Below are 25487 nucleotides of genomic sequence, written 5' to 3'. Positions count from 1 at the left end.
CAGTATTCAGGGAGACTGGTGTTGAAGTGTGAGATTCATAGAAGCAGGTCAGGATTCCCCTCTCTCTGTCTTCCTCTGCCTTTTGTTTTGCACGCCGCCTTTGGGACCTTTACGTTCAAAGAGAATAAGTTTTCAGACTAACCCAGTTCCCTGCTTGTTTTTTTCTCTTGCTCTCTTTCACTCTCATCTTTGTATGTCTCAGTGTCTGCTTCTCTTGGTTTTAAAGGATTAGTTCACCAAAAGATGAAAACATTTACTCGCCTTCATGTTGTTATAACCTGTATGACTTTATTTCTTACAAGGATCACATAAGGAGAAATTATGAATAATATACAGGACCTGGTCACTCTTTTGGAGCTCTAAAACTTTTAAAAAGAACCATAAAAGTCTCAGAAAAATTAATGATTTAGACTGGAGAATGAATGATTTAGACTGGTTTTGTGGACCAGATCAATTTGGATCTGGATTTGTTTGCATATCAGATAGCACTAGTTTTCTAAACTCTCATGAGAAGATTTTTAGTGCATACCTTGGTCTGTTTTGCACACAGATCTATTGTTTGGCTTCAGAAGAATGTACAACCGTGATTCTTTTATGGTACGTTGTGGTCATTTTGGAATTTGCAGCCCAGTTCTCATTTACTTTTTACAGTTCAAAAGTTGAGTCAGTGATGTGTTTTTGTTTCTTTTTTGTAGGAAATGAATACTTTAAGCTTTAAATAGTTAAAAAGTGACAATAGATTTCTAATGCAGTGTTTCTTAACACAGTGTCCAAAACAGTTTCCGAAGGCTTTGTAGCTCTAGATTTGTTTTCAAAATGTATTTTAATGTTTTTTATTTTTTGTACACTACTGGTCAAAAGTTTTTGGAAAGTACGATTTTTTATTTTTTTTAAAGAAGTCTCTTCTGCTCACCAAGTCTGCATTTATTTAATCCAAAATGCAGTACAATTTAGAAATATTTTTAGTATTTAAAATAACGGTTTTCTATTTGAATATATTTTAACATTTAATTTGGTCCTGTGATTTCAAAGCTGATTTTTTTGCGTCAGTACTCCAGTCACATGAACCTTCAGAAATCATTCTAATATGCTGATTTGCTGCTCAAAAACATTTATTATTATTATTATGTTGAAAACAGCAGAGTAGAATTTTTTTCAGGTTTCTTTGATTAATGGAAAGTAAAAAAAAAAACATTATAAATGTCTTCATCATCACTTTTAATCAATTTAAAGCATCCTTGCTAAATAAAAGTCTTAATTTATATATATATATATATATATATATATATATATATATATATATATATATATATATTTCTTTTTTAAAAATAAAATAAAAATAAAATAAAATTATACTGACTCTAAGCTTTTGCATGGTGTAGTCAGTGTATAATGTTACAAAAGCGTTTTAATTCAGACAAATGCTGATCTTTGGATCTTTCTATTCATCAAAGAATCCTGAAAAAAATAATTTAACTGTTTTAAATATTGATAATAATAATCATCATAAAAATGTTTCTTTAACAAAAAAAAATCAGCATATAAGAATGATTTCTGATGGATCATGTGACACTGAAGACTGGAGTAATGATGCTTAAAATTTAGCTTTGATCACATACATTTTAAAATGTAAATAAAAAGCAGTTAATTTAAATAATAAAAATATATTTTACAATATTACTGTTTTTGCTGTATTTTGGATCAAATAAATGCAGGCTTGTTGAGCAGAAGAGACTTCTTTTAAAAACTTTAAAATTCTTACTGTTCAAAAACTTTTAACTAGTAGTGCATATATGTTTATTTATTTATTGTTACATTTTTTTTTCTAAAATATTACTTGCAGTTACCCAATAAAATATTTGAGAGCTTGGCATAACTTTTAGGAACATTTAGAAAAATTGCTGTTCGCTTGAACTTTCTAGGCATCAAATAAATAGCAAAAGAAAGTAATAAAGGTTTCCAGAAAAATATTAAGCCAAAAAATAAGCTTTTCAAAACATTGAAGAAAAAAAAAACTATTTTCAGTTCAAATTTAGTTTTTTACAATTATTCTTTTTAATGTTTTTTTTTTAATAAAATAAACAGCCTGAGTGAGCATGAGATATTATTTGTCAGAAACAGTAAACAATTTTACCAACCCCAAACCTTTTGAACAGTAATTGTAAGCAACTTCAAACTGTGCTGTTTACTAAGGAAAAGTTTATAATTATTGTTCTCAGTGATTGAAGAATTTTCTCAGTGGGTGATAAGAAAAAAAGCACTGTTTTGACTTGGAGCAGTAAACAACCACCTACAGTAGCAGTGCCCTAGAAGTTAAGGACAATGTTAAGGACAATCAGCCTCCTGTGAACACACACCAATAACGTCACGTTCAAAGATCTCAGAGCACTTAAAGTGATTGGACCGCTGGCGCTAATGGTGTACGGAGAGAACGCAAGATACACTCGTTTATCATGCCACCAAAAAGCACACCACCACTCCACAGATATGAACCTTTCCTTCGCTGTGCAAACCCTTCTCCATTATTCATGTCCCATGACTTACCGAGACCATTCTGCAGTTTTTCCTTTTTAAAGACACAGAGGCTTATGTGGAGGCCTCCAGGAACTGCTACTGGATCATCTTACCTATGTTTTATCAGTGCAGGAATCTCCCGGCCCTCTTTCTCCTCTCCCTCCGCAGATGAATTTGCCCTAATCCAGCCATTTGTGCTGAGTGATAGGATTTCATACCTGAGGGCAGGAGGCTTTGAGAACGACAGGACGGCTATTGTTTTTCCTGGGTGTGCACCCCAGACTTTTAATGGGGAGGGGGGAAGGTTATAGATACAGATTGAGAAAGGATAGATGGGAAACTGCTGCAGGGGAAGCTCTGGAAGTGAATAAAACAAGGGAGTGTCCACGTGCCACAGCACTGGTCAAAGATGCAGTACTTGTTTTATGGTGGACTCAAGGCAGTGTCATTTGTCAACAACATTTTTTCACTGACGAAAACGAAACGATAATGAAACAAACTTTCGAATGACAAAAACTATGACGAAATTCTATTGACATTTATGTCATCAAATAAAAATTTGACAAATGTTAGGGAGGGACGGTTTGAGGAGAGATTCATTCAGAACGAATCTGCTGCGCAGTGTTAATTTAGTATAACAAATACGTTTCGTCATTGTTGTCATCAAGACACTTAACTGACGAAAACGAGACGATAACGAAATGAAAACTCGTTTTGAATGACAAAAACTATGACGAAAATCTATTGACATTTTCGTCGTTGAATAAAAACAAGATGAAAATGTTAGGGAGGGACGATTTGGGAAGAGATTAATTTGAAACGAATCTGCCACGCAGTGTTAATTTTGTTGAATTATTTTCGTCATTTTTTTCGTCAACTGACAAAATCTAGATGATAACAAAATGAAAACTCGTTTTGGATGACAAAAATCTATTGACATTTATGTCATCAAATAAAAAAAGTAGACAAAAATGTTAAGAAGAGATTCATTCAGAACAAATCTACTGCACAGTGTTAATTTCATTGATAAATAATTTTTGTCATAGTTTTCGTCAACAACACTTTTTCACTGACGAAAATGAGACAATAACGAAATGAAAACTTGTTTTGAATGACAAAAACTATGACGAAAATCTATTGACATTTTCGTCATCAGTTAAAAACAAGACAAAACTGTTAGAGAGGGATGATTTGGGAAGAGATTGATTCAGAACGAATCTGCTGAGCAGTGTTAATTTTGTTGACGAATAATTTTCATCAACATTTTTTCACAGACAAAAACGAGACAATAATGAAACGAAAGCTCGTTTTGAGTGACAGAAACTATCACAAATCTATTGACATTTTTGTCAACGAATAAAAACTAGACGAAAATGTTAGGAAGGGACGATACGGAACGAGATTCATTCAGAACGAATCTGCTGCGTAGTGTTAATTTCGTTGACAAATACTTTTCATCATAATTTTTGTCAACATTTTATCACTGACGAAAATGAGACGATAACGAAATGAAAACTTGTTTTGAATGACAAAAACCATGACGAAAATCTATTGACATTTTTGCCATTGAATAAAAACAAGAAAAATGTTAGAGAGGGACGATTTGGGAAGAGATTGATTCAGAATGAATCTGCTGCGCAGTGTTTTCGTCAGCGTCATTTTTCACAGACGAAAACGAGACAGATAATTTTCGTCAGCGTCATTTTTCACAGACGAAAACGAGACTATAATGAAACAAAAACTCGTTTTGAATGACAAAAAACTATGACGAAAATCTATTGACATTTTTGTCATCGAATAAAAACCAAACAAGCAGAAAATGTTAGGGAGGGACGACTTGGGAATCTTTTTTGGGATTCTTTTTGGGAATCTGCTGCGTAGTTAGGAGGTTGGATATGCATACATTTGATCTGTAACAGCCTATTGATCTATCCGGCGGGACATAAGCTGGCATACATTTGCTGCTTGTTTCAGAAAATGTAAAAAAAGGTCAATATCTGGGAGTAAGATAAGAGCAGACTAAATTTGACAACGCAAAAGAGAACTCAATTTTTTCCCATTTTCTGAGTGCAGACACTGAAGCAGTACTCTTTCGTGTCACATGAACAAAGAAAAACACAGAATTATGCTGAATTGTCCATTTTGTCAATTAAACACTCTGTCATCTTGGGTGAACGTAAACAGTTGGGTTTGGTTTTAAAGGGACAGCAGCCTAATTTAGTTGCTATTGTCTGTGGCTGTGATCTCAATAAAGCAACAAAAGAAAGACAGAAAATCACTCACTGCTCTGGACTGAATCTCTTTAGTGGCCCTAATAAAGATCAATCAAAATGTATTTATATAAATAAACACGTCTGCTTGAAAGAGGTGAAGAATGTGGTAAACAAGTTGTTATAAAGAATGCATAGTGAGCCTACTGTAACTATAGCCATTGAAAAGAAGACCATGTTCTTGTTTCTTAATGAGAAGCGGTTTCATTTAATTTGAATATAAAAGCATGTCGCGTGTCTATCATGATAGAACCTTAATATCAAACCTATACAAAGAGTTGAATTTTAGATAAATGCTTAATAAATGCATCACACTGTAAATAAACCCATTAGATTTCAGCTGACTAAATTTACAGTAGATTTAAAATCTTCTGATATTTAGTCGACTAAAACTAAAACAACTCGGCTGACTAAAATAAGACTAAAACTAAATGCTATTTTAGTCAAAAGACTATGACTAAGACTAAATCAAAATTTTTGCGGACACAAACGGTTCTTGCACTTTCAGGGCACAGGGCCAGTTTAAAGATAACCGCATTATTCAGAGGGTCAGGGCAAAGACGCTTGAGACTGATTAAGGATCAGATAGTTGAACTCTGAAGTAGCGTGTCGGTATGCTGGACTCTTTCTGTAATTGCCAATGAGGATATGGATAAAAGGCGCATTAGATCATTAGCTGCCCCCATCCTCCTCCTCTCTCTTTCTCTTTCTTTCTAGCATACATTCCCTTTTCCGATTCACCCTGAGCACTTCATGCCATCCTGCCATCCATCAAAGACTCCGGTGTGCCCTACAGCCAGGAACATTCACATAGATTACAGATGGATAAGAACGGATCATCTTACCAGTCAAGCTGGCCCTCAGCCAAACATGGGCGATTTATAACAATGGGAAGAAAATGATAGAAACTTGAGGAAGAATAGCTCAGGGAGGATAAAAGAGGTGGAGAGGTAGAGGAATGGGGTGAGAGATTAATGAACGCTAATGTAAAGTGAATCAGCGTTGTCCTTATGGGATATCTGTCAGTTTCACAGCGCTTTAGTAGTGTGTAGTAAGAGAAATGCGTTTGAGTGTGTTATTTGTCACACGCTCGCACACGTGTATATTTTTGCATCTATGAGAGGGTACAGTCTTGTTTGGCTGGTCTCTTGTCTGTTTGTCTGTTCTGTCTCCTGTAGTAATGAGTGGGTTTTGTTTGTATTGTAGGCGCTGACCTCAATACATCTATTTGTTCTCTCTGTAAAGCCAGGCAATCATTCCCTTGATGAAAACATCTCTTAACAGACCAAATGAGTTACGCCACTGTAGTACTAGTACGTAATAATATGCCGCAATAACCACTTTGATTGCATTTAGTGAGTGAGTCATCATGAGTCAGATGTATTCAAGGAGTTAGGGCCATTTTAAAATTAGCACCGTCAATTATTGTTCATTTAGAATATTAAGAAGTGTATATATTTTAAATATTCCTAAATAGTTAAGTGTGTAATCTTATTATAATCTAATTTTGTAGGGTTTTTTTTTTGTCTGTGTTAATGCTAAATGTTACTGTCAGTTGTTAATGATATACTTATTGTTTTAGAATATTTTGGAAACGTATTATATACATTTTAATAAAAGTATTACTGTCAATTATTATAATTTTAGGTGTAAAAAATATTTTTTAGCCTTTTTATATTTAAAGTATATATTTTTTAATATGTTAACTCTTGTTCAATATTTAAGGGATCTAATTTTGTAGTTACTTTTTTAATAAAAAAATAATATTGGTTTCTGCTAAATGTTAAAATGCTTATTATTAGAATATTTTTAAATATTTATAGTATATAATATTATATTAAATATTGTATATATATATATATATATATATATACATACATACATACATATTAATATTTAATTAATCAAGTAATCTAGTGTAAATGACACATTTAATGTGATAGAAAAATGTTAAAATTAGAGCTTTTAATTTATTTTATTCTTATTTTAAGTATAAAATAATAAAGACATACTTATTATTTGTAATACATTAAAATATTTTGTACATAGTTTTTATATTTTAAATTTTTATAACAATTTTAAATTAGATTTGTATAATAAAGTTATTTGTATATATGTTTTTATATTTAAGTGAAGAATCTTATTTTCATAGTTCCTTTATAATATAAATTAAGTATAAAATAATAAATATATACTTATTTTTAGAGTAATGATATTTAATGTGCTAGAAAAATGTTAAAATGACAGCTTTTAATTTATTTTAAACTTATTTTATTCTTGTTTTAAATATAACATAATAAATACATACTTATTACTTTTAATATATTACAATATTTTGTACATAGTTTTTACATACATTTAAAAAAAAAGATTTTTAAATTATTCATAGATATTTTTTTCATATGTAAGTGTGTAATCTCATCATTATCATAGTTCCTGTATAAAGTGCTGAGTGTTGGGAAAATGTGTTGGAAAAGTTTAAAATTTAGAGCTTAAATTTTTTTTTAGGTACAAAAAAAATAAATATATACTTTTTATTTTTAATATATTATAATATTCTGTACATAGTTTCTATATTACAACACAATTTAACAAAATGTAAAAAAAAAAAAGTAAACATAAAAAAAATTATTAATATATTTTTTTCATATTTAAGTGAGTAATGTCATTTTTATAGTTCCTTAAAATAAATTAATACACGTCATAGTTCTTAGAGTAGATGTGTGTAAATGATATATTTAATGTGCTAGAAAAATGTTGATATTAGAGGTTTTAATTTATTTTATTCTTATTTTAAGTATAAAATAATAAGTATTATTATTTTTTAGAAATTACAATGTTTTTATATTTCAGGTTTTGTTTTGCAAAACATAACTTTTTTAAAACAAATATTTTTTAGATTTTACGATTTAAAATCCTTATAGAAAAATGGAATCAAACTTATGTTTTAAACTTATGTTTAAAACCAGATCAAATATGCCATTTGCAAAAATAAAGAAAGAAAGAACAAAAGAATAAGAAAATAAATAAATCTCAAATTAATTTGATTAATTTTAACTTTATCTTATGCGGGTTTTTTTTATGGTTGATGGCTTATATTCTAGCCAGCTTTAATCTGTTCCTGTCTGGACTTGAAGAAGAAGTGTGTCTAAGTGTCCAGAGCCCTTCTCCCACAAGCCATTCTGCCTCCCACTGTAGGGAAGAAACACCATTGAGCCCCACGGTGGAGCCAAGACCAGATTTATCAGAGGATTAGGGTGTGAATCTGCTTCTGTGTCTGTAACACGTGCATGGAGCGCTGGGCCGTGAGGGGGAGGTATAACGCTGGGGCCGCAGACGGGGGAGATGAAGACAGAAAGTACCTGTGAACTTCTGTCTAACTTTAATCAGTTTCAGAGCGGAGCAAAGGTACTTTCAGCACGACTGCATCTGGCCTGTAACTCAGACAGACTCAGCACTTTTCTATGAGAGACAGACGGGTAATTAAAGCCTCGCAGCCTTGATTCACCTGCTTATAAGATCAAAGCACGGTCCGTTCTGGGGCTTTTCGTCTTGGGCTGTCTATTATCTCAACGGGGTGTCATTACACACGTGTTGCCTGTCATTACTTCACCCGTATTTAGCCATTGGAAACCTTCCTGGCTGAAAATAGGCCATGTGTGCAGTTATATCTGTTTGTGTGAGTAAGATTACTTGCTAGTAATGGATACAGCATTTGAGAAATAACTGACTAAAATAGTGATGTTAATAACATAACTACATTTTAGCATCAGATTTCTTTTTTTAAGAATGTATAGTTTATATAGTAACAATTTGCTTTTTGAATAGCAGTGTAGTGTAATGAAATTACTATTTTGTTGTTCTGTTTGTTTCCATTTTGCTTTATGTTACGAGGCAATAATAAACAGAATAAACTGCATTACCTATAGAGGGTTTGCACTTACGTCACAATTTGGTCAATTACCTGGATCCGTGGCCATATTGGCGATACTCGGATGTAAACAACAGCGTGGGTTGCACAGTTAATGTACTACTGAATACATTGTTCTGCTAATTTGTGCTGTTTAAACCACAGGAAAAACGTGTGGAAGGTGCTAAATCATATTGAGAAGCACTTAGTAAGCAGGAAAGGGGCAATATTTTGACAAACTAAAGTTAATAGGTGGTAAAGATACGTAAACATCAGTATTAATTAAGATATTAGCTGAAAATTATTACATTCTTGATGAGAAATGATAAGAACAAACACAAATATTGTCAAGATTCTTGTCCTGGAAATCCTGCTTCAGTTTGGCCAACCACAAATGCCTTTTGTTCCTCAGACAGTTTTTTGCACTCTTCTCCTTGATTTGTTATAACTTTTGGCAGTCTGTAGTACTCAAAATGTTTTTCCCAGTCTGACCGATTAGTACAGCCCAAAACATGACAATAATTGACGATTTTCAGCAGCAATAATCAGCAAAATATGCAAGTTTTGTTTGTTTCAGTGGCATTGTTTACGTTCTGTGCCCCAATATGGCCGATTGATGCATTTTTGAGCATTTTTGTGAACCCTTTTCAACAATGACTGTATGATTTTGAGATCCATCTTTTCACACTGAGGACAACTGAAGGACTCATATGCAACTATTACAGAAGGTTCAAACGCTCACTGATGCTCCAGAAGGAAACACAATGCATTAAGAGCCTGGGGGTGAAAACTTTTTTAATTTGATTATCCAGGTAAATGTAACTTATTTTGTCTTCTGGGAAATGTGTAAGTATCTCCTGTAACTTCTGAAGGGCAACACTAAAAAATAAAATAAAATGATATTTAGGCAAAATAAGAAAAATGTACACATCTTCATTCTTTTCAAAAGTTTTCACCCCCGGCTCTTAATGCATTGTGTTTCTTTCTGAAGCATCAGTGAGCATTTCAATCCTGAATTAGCTTTGAATAATTCAGGTAACAACACAGTATTAAGAATCAAGTGTACAGTATGTAAACTTTTGAACGGGGTCATTTATATCAGTTCAACTATTATTTTCTCTTGTGGACTTTTGTGTAAAATATCTTACTCAGGTCAGTACAAAATAAAAAATAACATGCATTTTGTATGATCCCTCTTATTTTGCTAAAATAATTAACATTTTGCAGATTCTGCTAGGTGTATGTAAACTTTTGACCTCAACTGTATATTGGAACTTTGGCTTTTTAAGCTACAAAGACAGTAGTATAAGTACTTGACTCTGGTTTGAGAGCTTGCTTTGCGAGTCTAGTTTGTCTGTGTCGATTTACAGAAGTGCTTAAATCAGACGGATCTCTATTCAACACAAGCTCATTTAACACCCGCTTTAATTTAATCTAATTTAGTCTCCATGGTCGGATTTGAACCGATATGGTGACCTCCTAAATATGTGCGCACACTACAACCCAATCTATAATTCAGGTTGGAGTAAATCATCATAAAATACTGAAATTATAGCACCCGTAAATATCATTTGGGCCATTATGATGGTGCATCTCCCACAGGTGTATAATTTGTGGTGACATTTTAAATCACAGGTCTGACAGGACACACATTCTTTATCTGTTTTCTTCTCTTTTACTGTCGCTGTTTTTCACACACGCATACAAACACAAATCGTTTAGCTGCTTCACACTATTTTCTCGTAACCTTTTTTCTGTCTCTCTCAGCCAAGACAGAGCATCGCGCAATGCAAGTGTGCAGCCGTGAACGTGTGTTTATATGTTTGCGTAGGAATGATGTGTGGGATTAATGGCAGACATGCTGGGGCTCATACCGGCCTCCCGCCGCAGCGTCTTGGAGGCTTATCACAGTCAATCATCTCTTTGTTCACCTTACTTGCAGCACGCACACACACGGACCGCAGACATGGCTCATGTGGTAAGGCATGACGGTCAGGTTGTGCTTGAAAGTGCTGAGCACATGCAGTTGGTGAGAAGTTTTTATCTCCCTGCGAAACTTCTGCTTAACATCAGAAGCTCTTGGGGGGGGAGGGGGGGCCTAAAGATAGAGAAGGGGAGACTAATTGATTAAGAGCTGTGAAAAAAGGATAAAAGGGATTTATATCCTGTTTGATATCTGCGGAAGGGTCAGCAGGCAAGGTCACAGTAGCACCTCCTTGTGGCCAAATATAGCATGTGACGCAGCCAGACGGTTCCAGTGACAGCAGAAGTGTGCTGCTTGATCAATTCTGCTTTTAACATCGGTCATTTAAAGGGCTGAGACAGTCATATTGCCTTTTATACACATAAGCTGTTTGGAATACTGTAGCAAGGTAGTTAATGTTTTTTAAAGAATTGTCTTCTGCTCACAAAGCTTGCATTTATTTGATCCAAAATACAGGAAAAACGGTAATATTGTGAACTATTTTTACTATTTAAAACAACTGCTTTCTATTTGAATATATTTTACAATTTAATTTATTCCTGTGATTTAAAGCTAAATTTTCAGCATCATTACTCCAGTCTTCAGTTTTACATGATCCTTCAGAAATCATTTTAATATGCTGATTTGCTGTTCAAGAAACATTTATTATTATCAGTATTTAAAACAGTTGAGTACATTTTTTTATACACTATACCATTCAAAAGCTTGGAGTCAGTATACTTTTTTTTTTAAATATAGAAATTAATACTTTTATTTATCAAGGATGCTTTAAATTGATCAAAAGGGACGCTAAAGACATTTATGTTGCAAAAGATTTCTATTTCAGATAAAAGCTGTTCTCCTGAACTTTTTATTCATCAAAAAAAAAAAAAAAAAACTGAAAAGTTATACTCAACTGTTTTCAACATAATAATAATAAATGTTTTTTAGCAGCAAATGAGAATATTAGAATGATTTCTGAAGATCATATGACTGGAATAATGGATAGTGAAATCACAGGAATAAATTACATTTTGAAATATATTCAAGTAGAATATTCAAATAGAAAAAAATATTTCCAAATTGTAATGTTTCTGCTGTACTTTGGATTAAATAAATGCAGGCTTGCTGAGTAGAACAGACTTCTTTAAAAAACATTTTAAAAATTCATATCGACCCCATTTTTTTTTATTTTTTTAATATCTTATGCTTAATTTGTTAATTCTGCAAAAAAAAAAAAAGAAATTCATTATATTATACAGCAAGCATGAATTGGAATAAATAATACTGACAGTAAAGACATTTATAAAGGTGCAAAAGATTTCTATTTTAAATAAAAGCTGTACTGTACTTTCTATTCATAAAAAAATCATATTAGGCAGCACAACTGTTTTAAACTGTGAATATTTTTACTTAATTATTTATTTATTTATTTTTTAATAAATTAATTAATAACAAATTTGTTTGTGGCCAGGTGTTTCAGTGCTGGTAACATTGCTGTTCAGTGTGTGTGTTTTTATCCTGAGGTTGGTTTTGGTGGCAGATTGTAGTAATATTTCACAATATTACTATTTTTACTGTATTTTTGATCAAATAAATACAGCCTTGGTGAACATAAGAGACTTCTTTCAAAAACATAAAAAAAATTCATACTGACCCCAAATTTTATTTTTAACATCTTATCCTTAATTCTGTATCCACATTTGTTATTTCCAAGATTATAACTTTTGTGACATACAAATTAGTGAAGTCATGACAACCGTACAATATAATATGATTTAAAATATTTAGTGCGTTTTCTCTGTTATGGTTCATTTTTAATGTTTCACACAGTATGTAGTAAGCAATATGCTAATGTTTAATTCCAGACACAGCCAATGATCTTGTACAGTCTTGTCAAGATCATTACTTGTCCGTATTCCTTTGCTTGTACTTTATACATTCAACTGTACATATTATTTTAACAAATAGTAGGCATTGACCTTATATTCTGCATAGTATGCAGTAAAATAGCAAACATAGCCAGTATTCTTGTATATCCTTGTCTTATTTTACTTTATACACTGGACTGTCTTCATTAAAAAATTAAAGGCATAGTTCATCCAAAAATGAAAACTCTGGACCTTGAATGTGGTAGGACCTTTGCTGTCTGTGGATTTCGGATTTCATCCAAAATATCTTAATTTGTCTTCTGAAGACGAACGAAAGTCTTATGGGTTTGGAACAACATGAGGGTGAGTAATTAATGGCAGAATTTTCATTTTTGGGTATTTTTTGTACATAGACGGCATACAGTACATAAAAAATTTAGCACTGTATACCACATTCTGCTCCACATACTATTTTAAGCAAATAGTAGGCAGTATACTGTACGGTATATTCCATTCCAGACATAACAAGATCATTGGCTCTCATTCATTTCTTATCCCTTAGACATTGGACTGTGAAACTGCAGTAGTCAGTTTTCAGTAAACTGAGTTTCACACGTATGTTTTTTCTCTCATATTTGTTTATGCACTCGAGCTCAGGCTGAAGGAAGCCAGGCGAAGTGCAGAAGCGTAGAGAAGTGTGTTCATTCTAATTAAATGGGAATCTTAATGAGTAGCTCTCTCCACAGACCTCGAGCCACTTTCATGTTCTCAGCCTGAGTGACGAAATCCAGCCAGTGGCTTATAGAGGCGGCTGGTGACCAAACACTCACTGGATTTAGGCGTATAAAATGTTTAAGAGTAAAAAAAATTAATAGTTCCAGCTATAAAATCTGTATGTGCCACTTTGTTAAAAGAGCCAATACAGATACAGAAGCATTGCATTACTTAGCAGATACATGTTGTGTCTTTTACTGTATTATTGTGGCTGTGTTTTTCAGTGATAAGATCATGTTTGAGTGTATGTGTGTGTGTTTCTATCCTGAGGTTGGTTTTGATGGCGGATTGCGTTGGCGGTCAGATGAGGGGCAGGCTGTCTCTCCCTGGCGTTCTGAGACGGGACTGGAATAGCGAGCAGTGCTATTCTGCCGTCACAGTAATTGGACCTAAATTGGTTAAATGAATGAGCCATTTCTGCTGCCTTGGTCACAGCTGAGGACAGGACGGACATAGGCTCGGGTCCCCAACCGGACGAGTCTGTCAGCATACAGATGAATGAAAAGAAAGAAATTAATTTGCTGGCGACAGTGTGTGATTTTATTCTTTTCCCCCATCGGCAGAAGTGATGAGTTCTGATGAATTTCGGTTGGAAAGCTGATTTGATTGTTTTCCTTCTAATTTACAACTGTAGACAGTTGAAGACACACCTTGACCTTATCAGCAGACTGTCTTAGATTTCAGCTAATTAGATTTCTCTCTGGCACAAAAAAAATGCATGTGCGTCAGCAGCGCACGACAAAACTGTCACTGGAAATATTAACAAAAATCAGAGCGTATATCTGGCCTACTTTATTCTTTATATAAACGAATGTAAATGTGACACAAAACTGTGTCTGAAGAGCTGTTGCAACACATAATCATGAATTGCAAACACAGTGCCGTGCTGTCGCCGCATACTTTAATAATTAAAACATCTGAGGAGTTGCACATTCAAAAGCAAAATAATGAAAACGTACAAACAGTTTTCGTCCCATGCTGAGTGCTTCCTCTAATATACACCAACTGTTCCTGCTTATAGCTTTCGTTTGATGGTTGAAGGAGATGGCACCTGTCTGCTGTAATACAAGCAGTAATTACACAGCACTTTGTGTTCTGGAATATGCAGTGCAGGTGGCTTTTAGAGGATCTGGGTATTTTGTGTAATCTGACTTTTTACAATGTTTATACATTGTACGTTTTTACATTTTGCACCTGAATTGCATTGAATGTGACATGGATAAATTTAGGGCTGCTCTCGACTAAAGATTTTTCTGGTTGACTAGTCGCTCATTTTTAGCGATTAGTCGACTAATCGCACATTTATTAACAAACCATAAATCATAATAATGAGCCTTTAATTGCCTACATAGCCTAATAAGTCCTCAAGTGCATGCAAAAAAAGAAATAAATTATAATTATGAATGTGTCAGGGAAAAACAGCAAGGAGACTGCGTTAACTTTTGAATAATTTATTGATAAACTAGCACTCTCTTTGTTTTCGGCTTAAAGGATTAGTTCACTTCCAGAACAATAATTTACAGATAATTTACTCACCCCCTTGTCATCCAAGATGTTCATGTCTTTCTTTATTCAGTTGTTAATAAATTATGTTTTTTAAGGAAAACATTTCAGAATTTCTCTCCATGTAGTGAACTTCTCTCCATGGTGCCCACGAGTTTGAACTTCCCGCAGCTTCAAAAGGCTCTAAATGATCCTGGCTGAGGAAGCTAGTCTTGTCTAGCTCTGCATGAACCATGTATCCCAGTTCAAGACAGTTAGGGTATGTTGAAAAACTCCCATCTAATTTTCTACTCAAACTCCAAAATCATTCTACATCGCTGCAGAAGTACCGACCCAGTGTTTACAAAGTGAACGTGCAAAGAAGATCAAATGCCTTTTTGAGGTTAAAAAGTATATAAATTGTAATTTTTTTTAGAAAAAAACTGATAATTTCGCTAGATAAGACCAATCTGCTTCGGCTGGGATTGTTTAAAGCCCTTTGATGCTGCATTTACACTGCATTTTAGAAGTTCAAACTTGTGGGCACCATAAAGGTCCACTATATAGAGAGAAATCCTAAAAACGACTGAAAAAAGAAAGACATGAACATCTGGAAGTGAACTTCTCCTTTAAGAAATGAAGTTGGTGACACTGACTCCTGTTTGCATGCTTTATACAGATTACATATTTATTTTCTATTTGCATTTGTTTATTTAAAAGTAGACATTTCACTCTCTATAGATATAATTTTCATGTCTGTAAGGCAAGTATACCCTGAGTTTCGAAGTTTCGTGCTCAAGTTCACAGAGACGGCAGAAGGCGCATCCTGTTTGCTTTAATTATTTTATAAAAGCAAACGTTTCGTTGTTATTCATTTGTTATTTATTTGTTGAGTGCACACAAATAAATGTAGAGTCTTTAGATTCAAAAGATGTATTACTTGTATGACCAAACATGGCGGAGCCAAGTGACCGCATCGGTGCCTCCATCTGTCATGCAGCCTCTACACTCACAGACACCTGAAAATAGTGCATTTTTCTAGGTTTACATTAGATTGAGCGGCCGTGTAAAGTTCCTACTACTTGCATATTTTAGATGAAAAGCCATATTTGAGATCAATAAATAATAGGTGAGCGTTTGGATGTCGCTGCCCGATGTACTATATTAACACATAGACCTGCCATAAATGATCTGTCCGTCACGGACTACGTGACTTCGCCACTTCATGTGGATTTTTTTTCTGCAACTAAATGACTAGTAAAATTTTGGTCGACCAAGCCTTTTCTCGTCGACTAACGGTTAGTCGACTATTAGAAGAGAAGCCCTAGAGAAATTTCTGCAGCACTAGTGATCACATGATTGTCAGTGCAAAAACCTGAGGTCTACTTTTAGTTAGTTACTCCCCAGCAGTGAATGGCGCTAATCTAAAGCTCATCAGAATGGCTATGATTAAAGTACACAGAGCTGAAGGGGAGAGACAGACAGAGAGCGCTGGATTCAGAGGGGACTAAACATCCATCTGCATCTCTCATCTCATTAATCTGCATTTGCTCCAATCTCACTCTCCTTTGGATCATCTGCATGACAGGTGCTCAGTGAGGGACTCTCAGGGACCCTCTCTCTCTCTCTCTCTCGCTCTTTCTCTCTCTTTCCAATTTGTTCAGGGCCACTGCTGCTTGCCAGGGGACATCTGTGTTCATCCAAAGCCAGCCATCCTCTTCTTTCTTTTAACCTTTCTCTCATTTCTGGCTGATGCAGCTTTGGACCCCTTATTCTTCACTCGTATACGGCACTTTCAACGTACAGGATATGAAACAGGGTATTTGAATCACATTAATCATTAGTCATTTTTCATAATGACATAACTGTATTTTCCATAATTTAAAATGTATAAAATATTAATACCAATAACGCTTTATAGGTTTATTAATTTAATTTATTATCATTTAATTTAACTTAAATAGTAATAAAAATAACAATTTTCCAAACAATTTCTTAAAACTGCTTAATTTAAATTGTATAAAATAATAACAATAATAAACCTTTGTAGATGTATTAAATTAATGAATTTTACTTAAATAACACATTTTAACATAAATTATTATTATTATTACTTACAAAAAATAGTATCATTATTATTTGCTTACATTTGCAACTCTGTTGTCCTGTTAGCCAATACAATAATAATAATAATAATAATAATAATAATAATAATAATAATAATAATAATAATAATTTTACAAAACAGGATATTGTAATCATATTAATCATTGGTAATGTTTCATAATCATATTAATCAAGATTAAAATTATTAAATTTCTTAAAACAGTTTAATTTAAAATGTGTAAAATAATAACTCTAGCAACCCCTTTATAGATTATTTTTTACAAATTTTAATTTAACCTAATTTATTAAAATAATAATAATAATAATAATAATAATAATAATAATAATAGCAATGTTGTTCATATTATTACTATTATTTTTTTCTCCAAAAAATGTTTTATTACTTCAAAAAAAAAGTATTATGGTTAATATTATTATTATTTGCTTACATTTGCAACCCTGTTGACCAGTACAGTCATTGTAATAATAATAATAATAATAATAATAATAATAATAAGTATTATTATTATTATTAATAATAATATTATTATTATTATTTTACAAAACATATTAATCATTAGGACATTTCTTAACTGATTTTTAAAATTGTATTAATTTAATTTAACTTGATTTATTAAAATAATAATAATAGTAATGTTGTTGTTCGTATTATTACTATTATTTTTTCCCCCCCAAACAATTGTATTATTACTTACATTTTCAAAAAAGTATTATGGTTATTATTATTATTATTTGCTTACATTTGCAACCCTGTTGACCAGTACAGTCAGTGTAATAATAATAATAATAATTTGTATTATTATTATTATTTTACAAAACATATTAATCATTAGGACATTTCTTAAAACTTATAACTTTAATTGTATTAATTTAATTTAACTTAATTTATTAAAATAATAATAATAATAATAATGTTATTATTATTATTATTACAAATATTATTGTTTATAATAATAATAATAACAATAATAATTCTTATTATTATATTATTATTTATTGTTATTTTTATTTGTATTTACTACAAATAACCTTTTATAGATTTATGATTAATTTTAACTTAATAATAATAATAATAATAATTTCCCAAAATAATACAAGTATTGTGTATATACATATATTATTATAAGTTTATTTTTATTCATTTATTTATTTTTGTCGAAAGGATGAATAATGTTACTTGTTTGGGTGTCGTGAGTATTTAATACAGTGAATTGAATTCAGCAGAAATCAAAGCAAAGTAATGACACCAATTTGTATCCTATACATACTGTATGCATTCAGATTTGCAATAATGTTACCCAGGGGAGCAGCCTGAGGCCAGAAACGCTGTGCTGCTCCCCTGGGTGCCTCTCCACACCTGAAGAAACCAACTCACTGATTTCTCTTCCATTGCAACCAATTAAACTACTAACCTCCCGGTTTGAAGGTGACCGGCCACCTAATGAGATACAGCTCAGTGCCTTTTATGCACGTTTCAACGGCAACATCCTTTTATTTTTGCAGCCGTCGTGAAAATCGTCCCTCCTTTCCTTCCCTAGCTGTGTCAGCCTTGACCTCATCATGATTATTCCTTATCTCCAAACCATTTCATCCTTATCTCCCCCCGCGCTCCTCACAATTACGCCAGCCCTCAGAAAATGGCAAACGCACGGCCTAAGAAATAGGATTGCCAAGCTTCAGTATTAGAGAGCGCCACCACGCATGAGATTCCATTTATCAGGCCCAAACAGGCTCCGAATTATTTGAGTTTGTTGAATCGCTTCCCCTCGCCTTTGATCTTCCCGTGCCCTTCTCTCTATTTATAAACCCCACCTCCCCCACTCTTTCTCCCGCACTTCTCCCATATCCACACTCGGCTCTGGATCGCTCTCTCCCAAATCCTCTTCCCAAAGATTCCTTTCACACCAGCTTCTTTATCCCTGTGCGCGCCTGTCCCTCAGTTCCCCGGCTGCCCCCTCACCGCATGATCTTTAAACGTAGTGATTACGGGCCCCGGCGTGTGTTGCAGAATTCCTAGCGTGTCCCTGGCTTTAAAGCCCGGTCCCCCGCCCCCTTCTCCAGCCCGATCAGGTTCCCGCAGCTTGTTAGGAGAATCAAACTCAGATACAGTGGCAGAACAACATCTCCCCCTTCGCCACATGGGCTTGATGAGGCTGTTAAGACTGCTGGTATTATCATCAAGGCACTTTGTTTGTCAGCGGAGGATCTGCTAGGGCTGCAGTGTCCAATCAACGAGCTTGTTTGAAGCCACTGATCTCAGTTGTCATTGTGCTGATCTTTATTGGTTTATTTTCCATACGTAATCCGAGCAGTGAGTATGAGGTCTTATTCCCGTTTTTATAAACGCATGACACACGCGTGCTCGAATGCACTTACCCTGTCACCGTGATTTACGGTGTGAGCCGGGCCCTGAAAGTGTTCTTTAATTTAATGAGGTAATTATACACTAGGGGCAGGAAGCAGACTGGACCTGATTTATGCATGCTGGCCATGGTGTTTTGTCACACACACTTTGACTCTGCTGCAAGGACAACTGTCCCCCACACGCTTCGAGTGCTCTCGTGTTGTGCTCCCTCATGTGTTTCTCTCTCTACATCTTTCCCTCGTTGTCAACAAATCTGTGCCGTTTCTCTGCTGGCATGCGGACAGACTAAACGGGCTTGGGTCGTCTCGTCCTCTCTCGTTGGATCAGTCACACATATCCTGAATTATGTCAGCACTGTATTGCAGTGACAAGCACACAGAGTGACGGTGGACATTAGAGCTTAGTCTTCTGTCTTGTTTACAGTATGTGGCTGAGGGGCACAGTGCCATTCAGACTAACTCTTTCCTCTTATCCAGTTAAAAGGATAGTTCACTTAAAAATGAAAGTTATGTCATTATTTATATACTGTATTTTCCTTTTTTTAATCGCCTTACTTGAAATTCATAGTGACAGTGGTTTTTTAATGTTTAAAACCAGAAAATTACCTCATTATTTACTCACCCTCAAGCCATCCTAAGTGTATATGACTTTCTTCTTTCAGACGAATACTACTGGAGATATTTAAAAAAAAATGTCCTGGCTCTTTCAAGCTTCATAATGGATTGAATTGTACGTCCATCCATAATAAAAAGTGCTCTACATGGCTCCCTAGAGTTAAAGGATAAGTCCACTTTTAGAAAAAAATATTTCCTGATAAATTACTAACCATCATTTTATGCAAAATGTTCATGTCTTTTTTTCTTTAGTCACAAAGAAATTGTTTTTTGAGGAACTCATTCGAGGATTTTTCTCCATATAGTGGACTTTAACGGTGCTCAACGGATTGAAGGTTAAAAATGCAGTTTCAATGCAGCTTCAAACGGATCTACACGATCCCAGCTAAGGAATAATACAATACAATATACAAAACAATTTTATTTATAGTGCGTAGCTACTTCAAGCTTCTTTAAAGATAGAAATGGCTTCATTTTGAGGCTGTCAAACCAAACACCCACATTTCTGACATATGTATGTAGTTTAGAAATAGTGTACACGTTGTTCATTGGGACCAAACAAAATGAATTCCGTTTTACTTTCATTGAGGCACAAGAAATTTGTTGCAAGCTAAAGTTTTAGTTCTTCCAAACAAACTTTTTACCATGCTTTAATAGGATATAAATGTGGGTGTCATCTGCATGTAGGTGGAAAGAGATCCCATATTTGTTAAAGATAAAGCCTAGAGGAAGCATATAAAGGGAGAACAGTGCTGGACTGAGAATCGATCCCTGAGGTACACCTGATCATAAGTGTACATAAGTGTATCTCCTATAAGATATTACCTAAACCACTATAGTAAGGGTTTTATAGAGCAAAATGTAAAAAATCTGCAAAAATCTGTTATTTTCTAAAAAAAAAAAAAAAGTAAGTGTATATATTTTTTAACCTCAAATGCTCGTCTTGTGCTAGCTCTGCAATGCGCATGCATACTCTGTGCACTGTGGTTCAAAACAGTTAGGGTAAGTTATCCAACACTGTCGGCGAAGGTACCGACCCAGTGTTTACAGAGTGAATGCCCTTTGTAAAAAATGGTAAAAGAGCGATGTTGGAACATTTTGAAGTTGAAGAAAATTTGTTTTTTGACCTACCCTAAGTGTCTTGAGCAGGAGTGCACAGACTATGCATGCACATCACAGAGCTAGCACAAGCATTTTAAGTTAAAAAGTAAGAAAATACCTGATCGTTTTACTGGATAAGACCATTATTCCTCAGCTGGGATCGTGAAGAGCCCTTCAAAGTTACAGTGAAACTTCATTTTTAACCTTCAATCCATTGAGCACTGTTGAAGTCCACTATATGGTGAATTAACATTACAACCCTGTTACAAAATTTGGGATTTGTTAAAGAAGTTTTTATGAATATTTTTAGTAGCAATATATATTAAACAAACATCAAAATAAAATAGAATGTTTCTTTTTTTATTATTTATAAAATTGTAATACTGTATATATGTGACCCTGGACCACAAAACCAGTCATAAGGGGCAATTTTTTCAATTATGCAACATCTGAAAGCTGAATAAATAAGCGTGATGTATGGTTTGTTAGGACTGGACAATATTTGGCCAAGATACAACTATTTAAAAATCTGGAATAATTTAAATAATTAAATAAAATTAATCTAAATATTGAGAAAATTGGCTTTAATGTTATCCAAACAAATGTCTTAGCAATGGACATGACTATACAAAAATTAAGTTTTGATATATTTATGGTAGGAAATTTACAAAATATCCTCATAGAACATGATCTTTGCGTAAATTTTTTTTTATTTTTGATGCATACAATGTATTTTTGGCCATTTTGGCTCATTTGAAAATGATTATTTAATATTTCAATACATTTAAATGTAATTTATTCCTGTGATCAAAGCTGAATTTTCAGCAGCCATTACTTCAGTTTTCAGTGTAACATGATCTTTCAGAAATCAAATTTAAAAAATTCAGTCTATATGGCATCATTAGACTTGAAATACAGTGAATGAGTAATAATGGTGTTTTTATGGTATTTGGTAGCTTGAAAGCCCCTACTAACTATATACTTAAAGAAAATCTTCTTTTCATGTCTCTTAATAGGAACAAACAACAACATCCGAGGATGAGTAAATTACAAATTGTTCATTTTTAGGTGAACTATCTCTTTAAGGCACACTGCGGCACTTTTGAAGAGAACAGTTTGCAGCAAAAGGGAGTATTTAGAGTGTGAGTCATGTGACTTTTGTTGAGCACTGCATCAGGGACCAACAGTGCCCACAAGCGACCACTGGCACTTGCTCTCTCTATCTGTCTCTCTCACTCTCTCACCAGCAATCTTGCAACCAGTCTGCCTCCTTATTGTTGCTGTTCTCCTTCTCTCCCTCGCTCTTTATCTCCCTGTGTGCTGTGCAACCACTGAGGAGTCTTGCATGCCTAATTTGAGTTAATGATGCCAGGGCTCGTCCAGGCCTGAGGCTCCAGCAGGAGAGCAGGAGGAACAGCTGTGGCCAGGCTGAGACAGCATCTCCCAAGCACTCTCTTCTCCTTCGCCTCTTCTCCTCGCGCATCCTGGCATGTGTGCCCACAGCAGCCCTGACTGCAGCACAGCCTAATGACGTTTCCAACGTGAGGAAACCATCTCAACATGTTCAGAAATCAGGAGAGACGAGTATTCTTGAAATAGAAGCGGAGAAGGGGCGAAAAATCATCCAAGATTAAGAAGGAGACAGGCAGTGAGAGGAAGAGGGAGAGAGATAGAAGGGAACAGATTTAAGACTGCAGGGAATTTGAGGCGAGGAAAATCCAGCAGCAGAAATTAAGCAGCTTAAAGTAACTGCTCGCTAAAGCTTAATTCTGATGAGAGGGTCCTCGCACGGTCTCATGCAAGAGGTTGCGCGGGCTGTAAAGGATAAGAGAAGACAGGCTGACAGGGAACAGAGACTCTGTGACGTGGATTGGGAGACAGAAAGAGAGAGTGAGAGAGATAGAGGGGGCTGTTTCGTAACCAAAGGTTGACATCTCTCTGATGAGTTTTGTGCTGACAAAAAAATGTGTCAGCACAGCCACCTCTCAGCCTTTGTGTTTCACCTCTGTATGGCATAAAAAGTCAGAATTTGAGCAAAGTCGCTTTATTCAGACTTGATGTTGCAAATTTACCCCAGTGGCAGGATTTTAAGCTCTTTTGGAAAGTTTAAAGAAGGAATTAGTGTGTTTGGCTTCTTTAACTTCTTTCTTGTTGTCTCCGCAGGAAGCATCAACCGAACAGGGGCTGTCCCCACATTTCTGCGGACCCCCACAGTCATCCAGCCTCATCTGGATATGAAGCCCTTCCTGCAGTTTCAGATGGAGACTCCTCCACACAGCGTTGGGCTCTTCCACAACTTCAACGCGGTGAGATTGGGCCTCGGAAAATCTGTTCACAGTGCTGCATTATTGCATCACTCTTAAAAAAAATAACAATTACTGTATGCTATATTGTTACTTTTAATGGAAAGTGTCTGGACTCATCATGCCACTTGCTCTTACATTAGACACAGTGTCTGCAAACAGTGTTGCCTACAGTATGCATAAAATAACAGTGAATTAAATAAAATATTAAAAATGTAAATATAAATAAAACAAAATTTAATTTAAAAGTATATTATTTTAAAATTTAATAATATTTCACAATATTACTGTATTTTTGGTCAAATAATCATAGCTTTGGTGATCAGAAGAGACTTTTTTTTAAAACATAAAAAAAAAAAAATCTTTGTGACTCCAAACTTTTGAACATTGTATAACAAAGGAAATGACTTTTTAAATATTCAGACATAAATCAGACATAAATGAATAAATAAAAAGTGATGCTGCTTTGCAAAAGCAATATTAAAAACATGCAAAAATTAAATAGCAATGAAAACTACGGAAAATTCAGCCGGAGAAATAAATGACATTTTTAAAATATATTGCAACATTTTTAAAATATATTACAGCAGAAAATGTAAAATAAATGTAAATTAAATAAAATAATTAACTAAAATGTAAATGTTAATAAACTAATTATTTAAGAAAAATTAAAAAAGTATATTATTTTAAAATGTAATAATATTTCACAATATTACTTTATTTTTGGTGAAATCATCATAGCTTTGGTGAGCAGAAAATACTTTTTTTGAGAACATAAAAAACTAATATTTCTGACTCCAAACTTTTGAAAAGTGCATAGCAAAGGAAATGGCTTTTAAAATATTTAGACATAAATGAATAAATAAAAAGTGATGCTGCTTTGCAAAAGCAATATTAAAAGCATGCAAAAATGAAATGGCAATGAAAACTACGGAAAAGTTTTCTAAACCATACATTAAAGGGATAGTTTAGTCTCTCTGATGACCCTGATTTTGGTCACCACTCCAAACCTATATGATGTACTTCTGTGGAACATAAACTGAGCTGTTTTGAAAAATGTATCAGTGTTTGTCCATACAGTGTAAGTCAATGGACACCAAAACGGGTTGATTCTCCAAGATATCTTTGTGTTTCAACGTGTCCTCATTGTACTGTACACTACTAGTTTTTTAATGTTTTTTTAAAGAAGACTTTTCTACTCACCAAGCCTGCATTTATTTCATCCAAAGTACAGCAAAAACAGTACAATTTTGAAACATTTTTACAATTTAAAATAACTGTTTTCTATTTGAATATATTTTAAAATGTAATTTATTCCTGTGATTTCAAAGTTGAATTTTTAGCATTATTACTTCAATCACATGATCCTTCAGAAATCATTCTAATATTCTGATTATTTAGCTATTTAAAAAACATTCACTGGAGACTGGAGCAGTGATGCTGAAAATTTAACTCTGATCACAGGAATAAAATACATTTCAAAACATATTTAAATAGAAAGCAGTTAATTTAAATAGTACAAATATTTCTGTTTTTGCTGTACTTTGGATCAAATAAATGCAGGCTTGGTGAGCAAAAAAAGACTTCTTTAAAAAACATTAAAAATCTTACTGTTTAAAAACTTTTGACTGGTAGTGTATAATTTCAAATCTGATTACATAAACAAGCCAGGTATAATATTTAAGGTTATCTTTGTGTATTTGAATTTCTCTGGCTGCTGTCCGTTAGACAGTATAATGCTGTATGAGTTCTCTCATGTCATCGTGACTTATAGCTAATCATTTTGATTAGCATGCAGCTCATTTCCCCCTCTCAGCACTTTTACTCCGAGTCTGTTCTGCACATTTCCCAGATTGCATTCTGTTATGTAAATGAGAATGCTGGTCAGCAAATTAAACGGGAAAGGTTAGTCGTGGGATCCATCCATGCCTTAGGTGTCAATCACATGTATTCTCTCTTACATTAGTTAAATTTCCTGTATTTGCTTGCACTTGTTGCCAGTATGAAAGATAGCCTGCCCCTTGGCACAGTCTCGTAACACCGAGAAGGAAAAAAAACACTCTCTGCATGCCAGCTCAATAAATCCACATCACACATTTCCTGCCACATTATTATCTTTTTAGTAAAAGCCAAGGGATGTTTAAATATTTTGAAATATGCATGAGCTTGTGAAAGAGTCAGCATCTAAGGGCT

At 34.0% G+C, this 25487-nt stretch overlaps 1 protein-coding gene across 1 annotated transcript in view; it reads left to right on the top strand.

The window, feature by feature from the left end:
* znf385a (zinc finger protein 385A) overlaps positions 1–25487 on the top strand; it is a 106592-nt gene that overhangs the window by 37603 nt on the left and 43502 nt on the right. The window contains exon 2 of the mRNA XM_073823139.1: positions 23155–23297. Within this exon, the coding sequence (XP_073679240.1) occupies positions 23155–23297 (143 nt within the window). The remainder of the gene's footprint in view (positions 1–23154; positions 23298–25487) is intronic.

Source organism: Garra rufa, chromosome 18 (assembly GCF_049309525.1).
Source record: "Garra rufa chromosome 18, GarRuf1.0, whole genome shotgun sequence".
NCBI lineage: Eukaryota > Metazoa > Chordata > Actinopteri > Cypriniformes > Cyprinidae > Garra > Garra rufa.
This window is presented reverse-complemented; position numbering and strand designations above follow the sequence as displayed.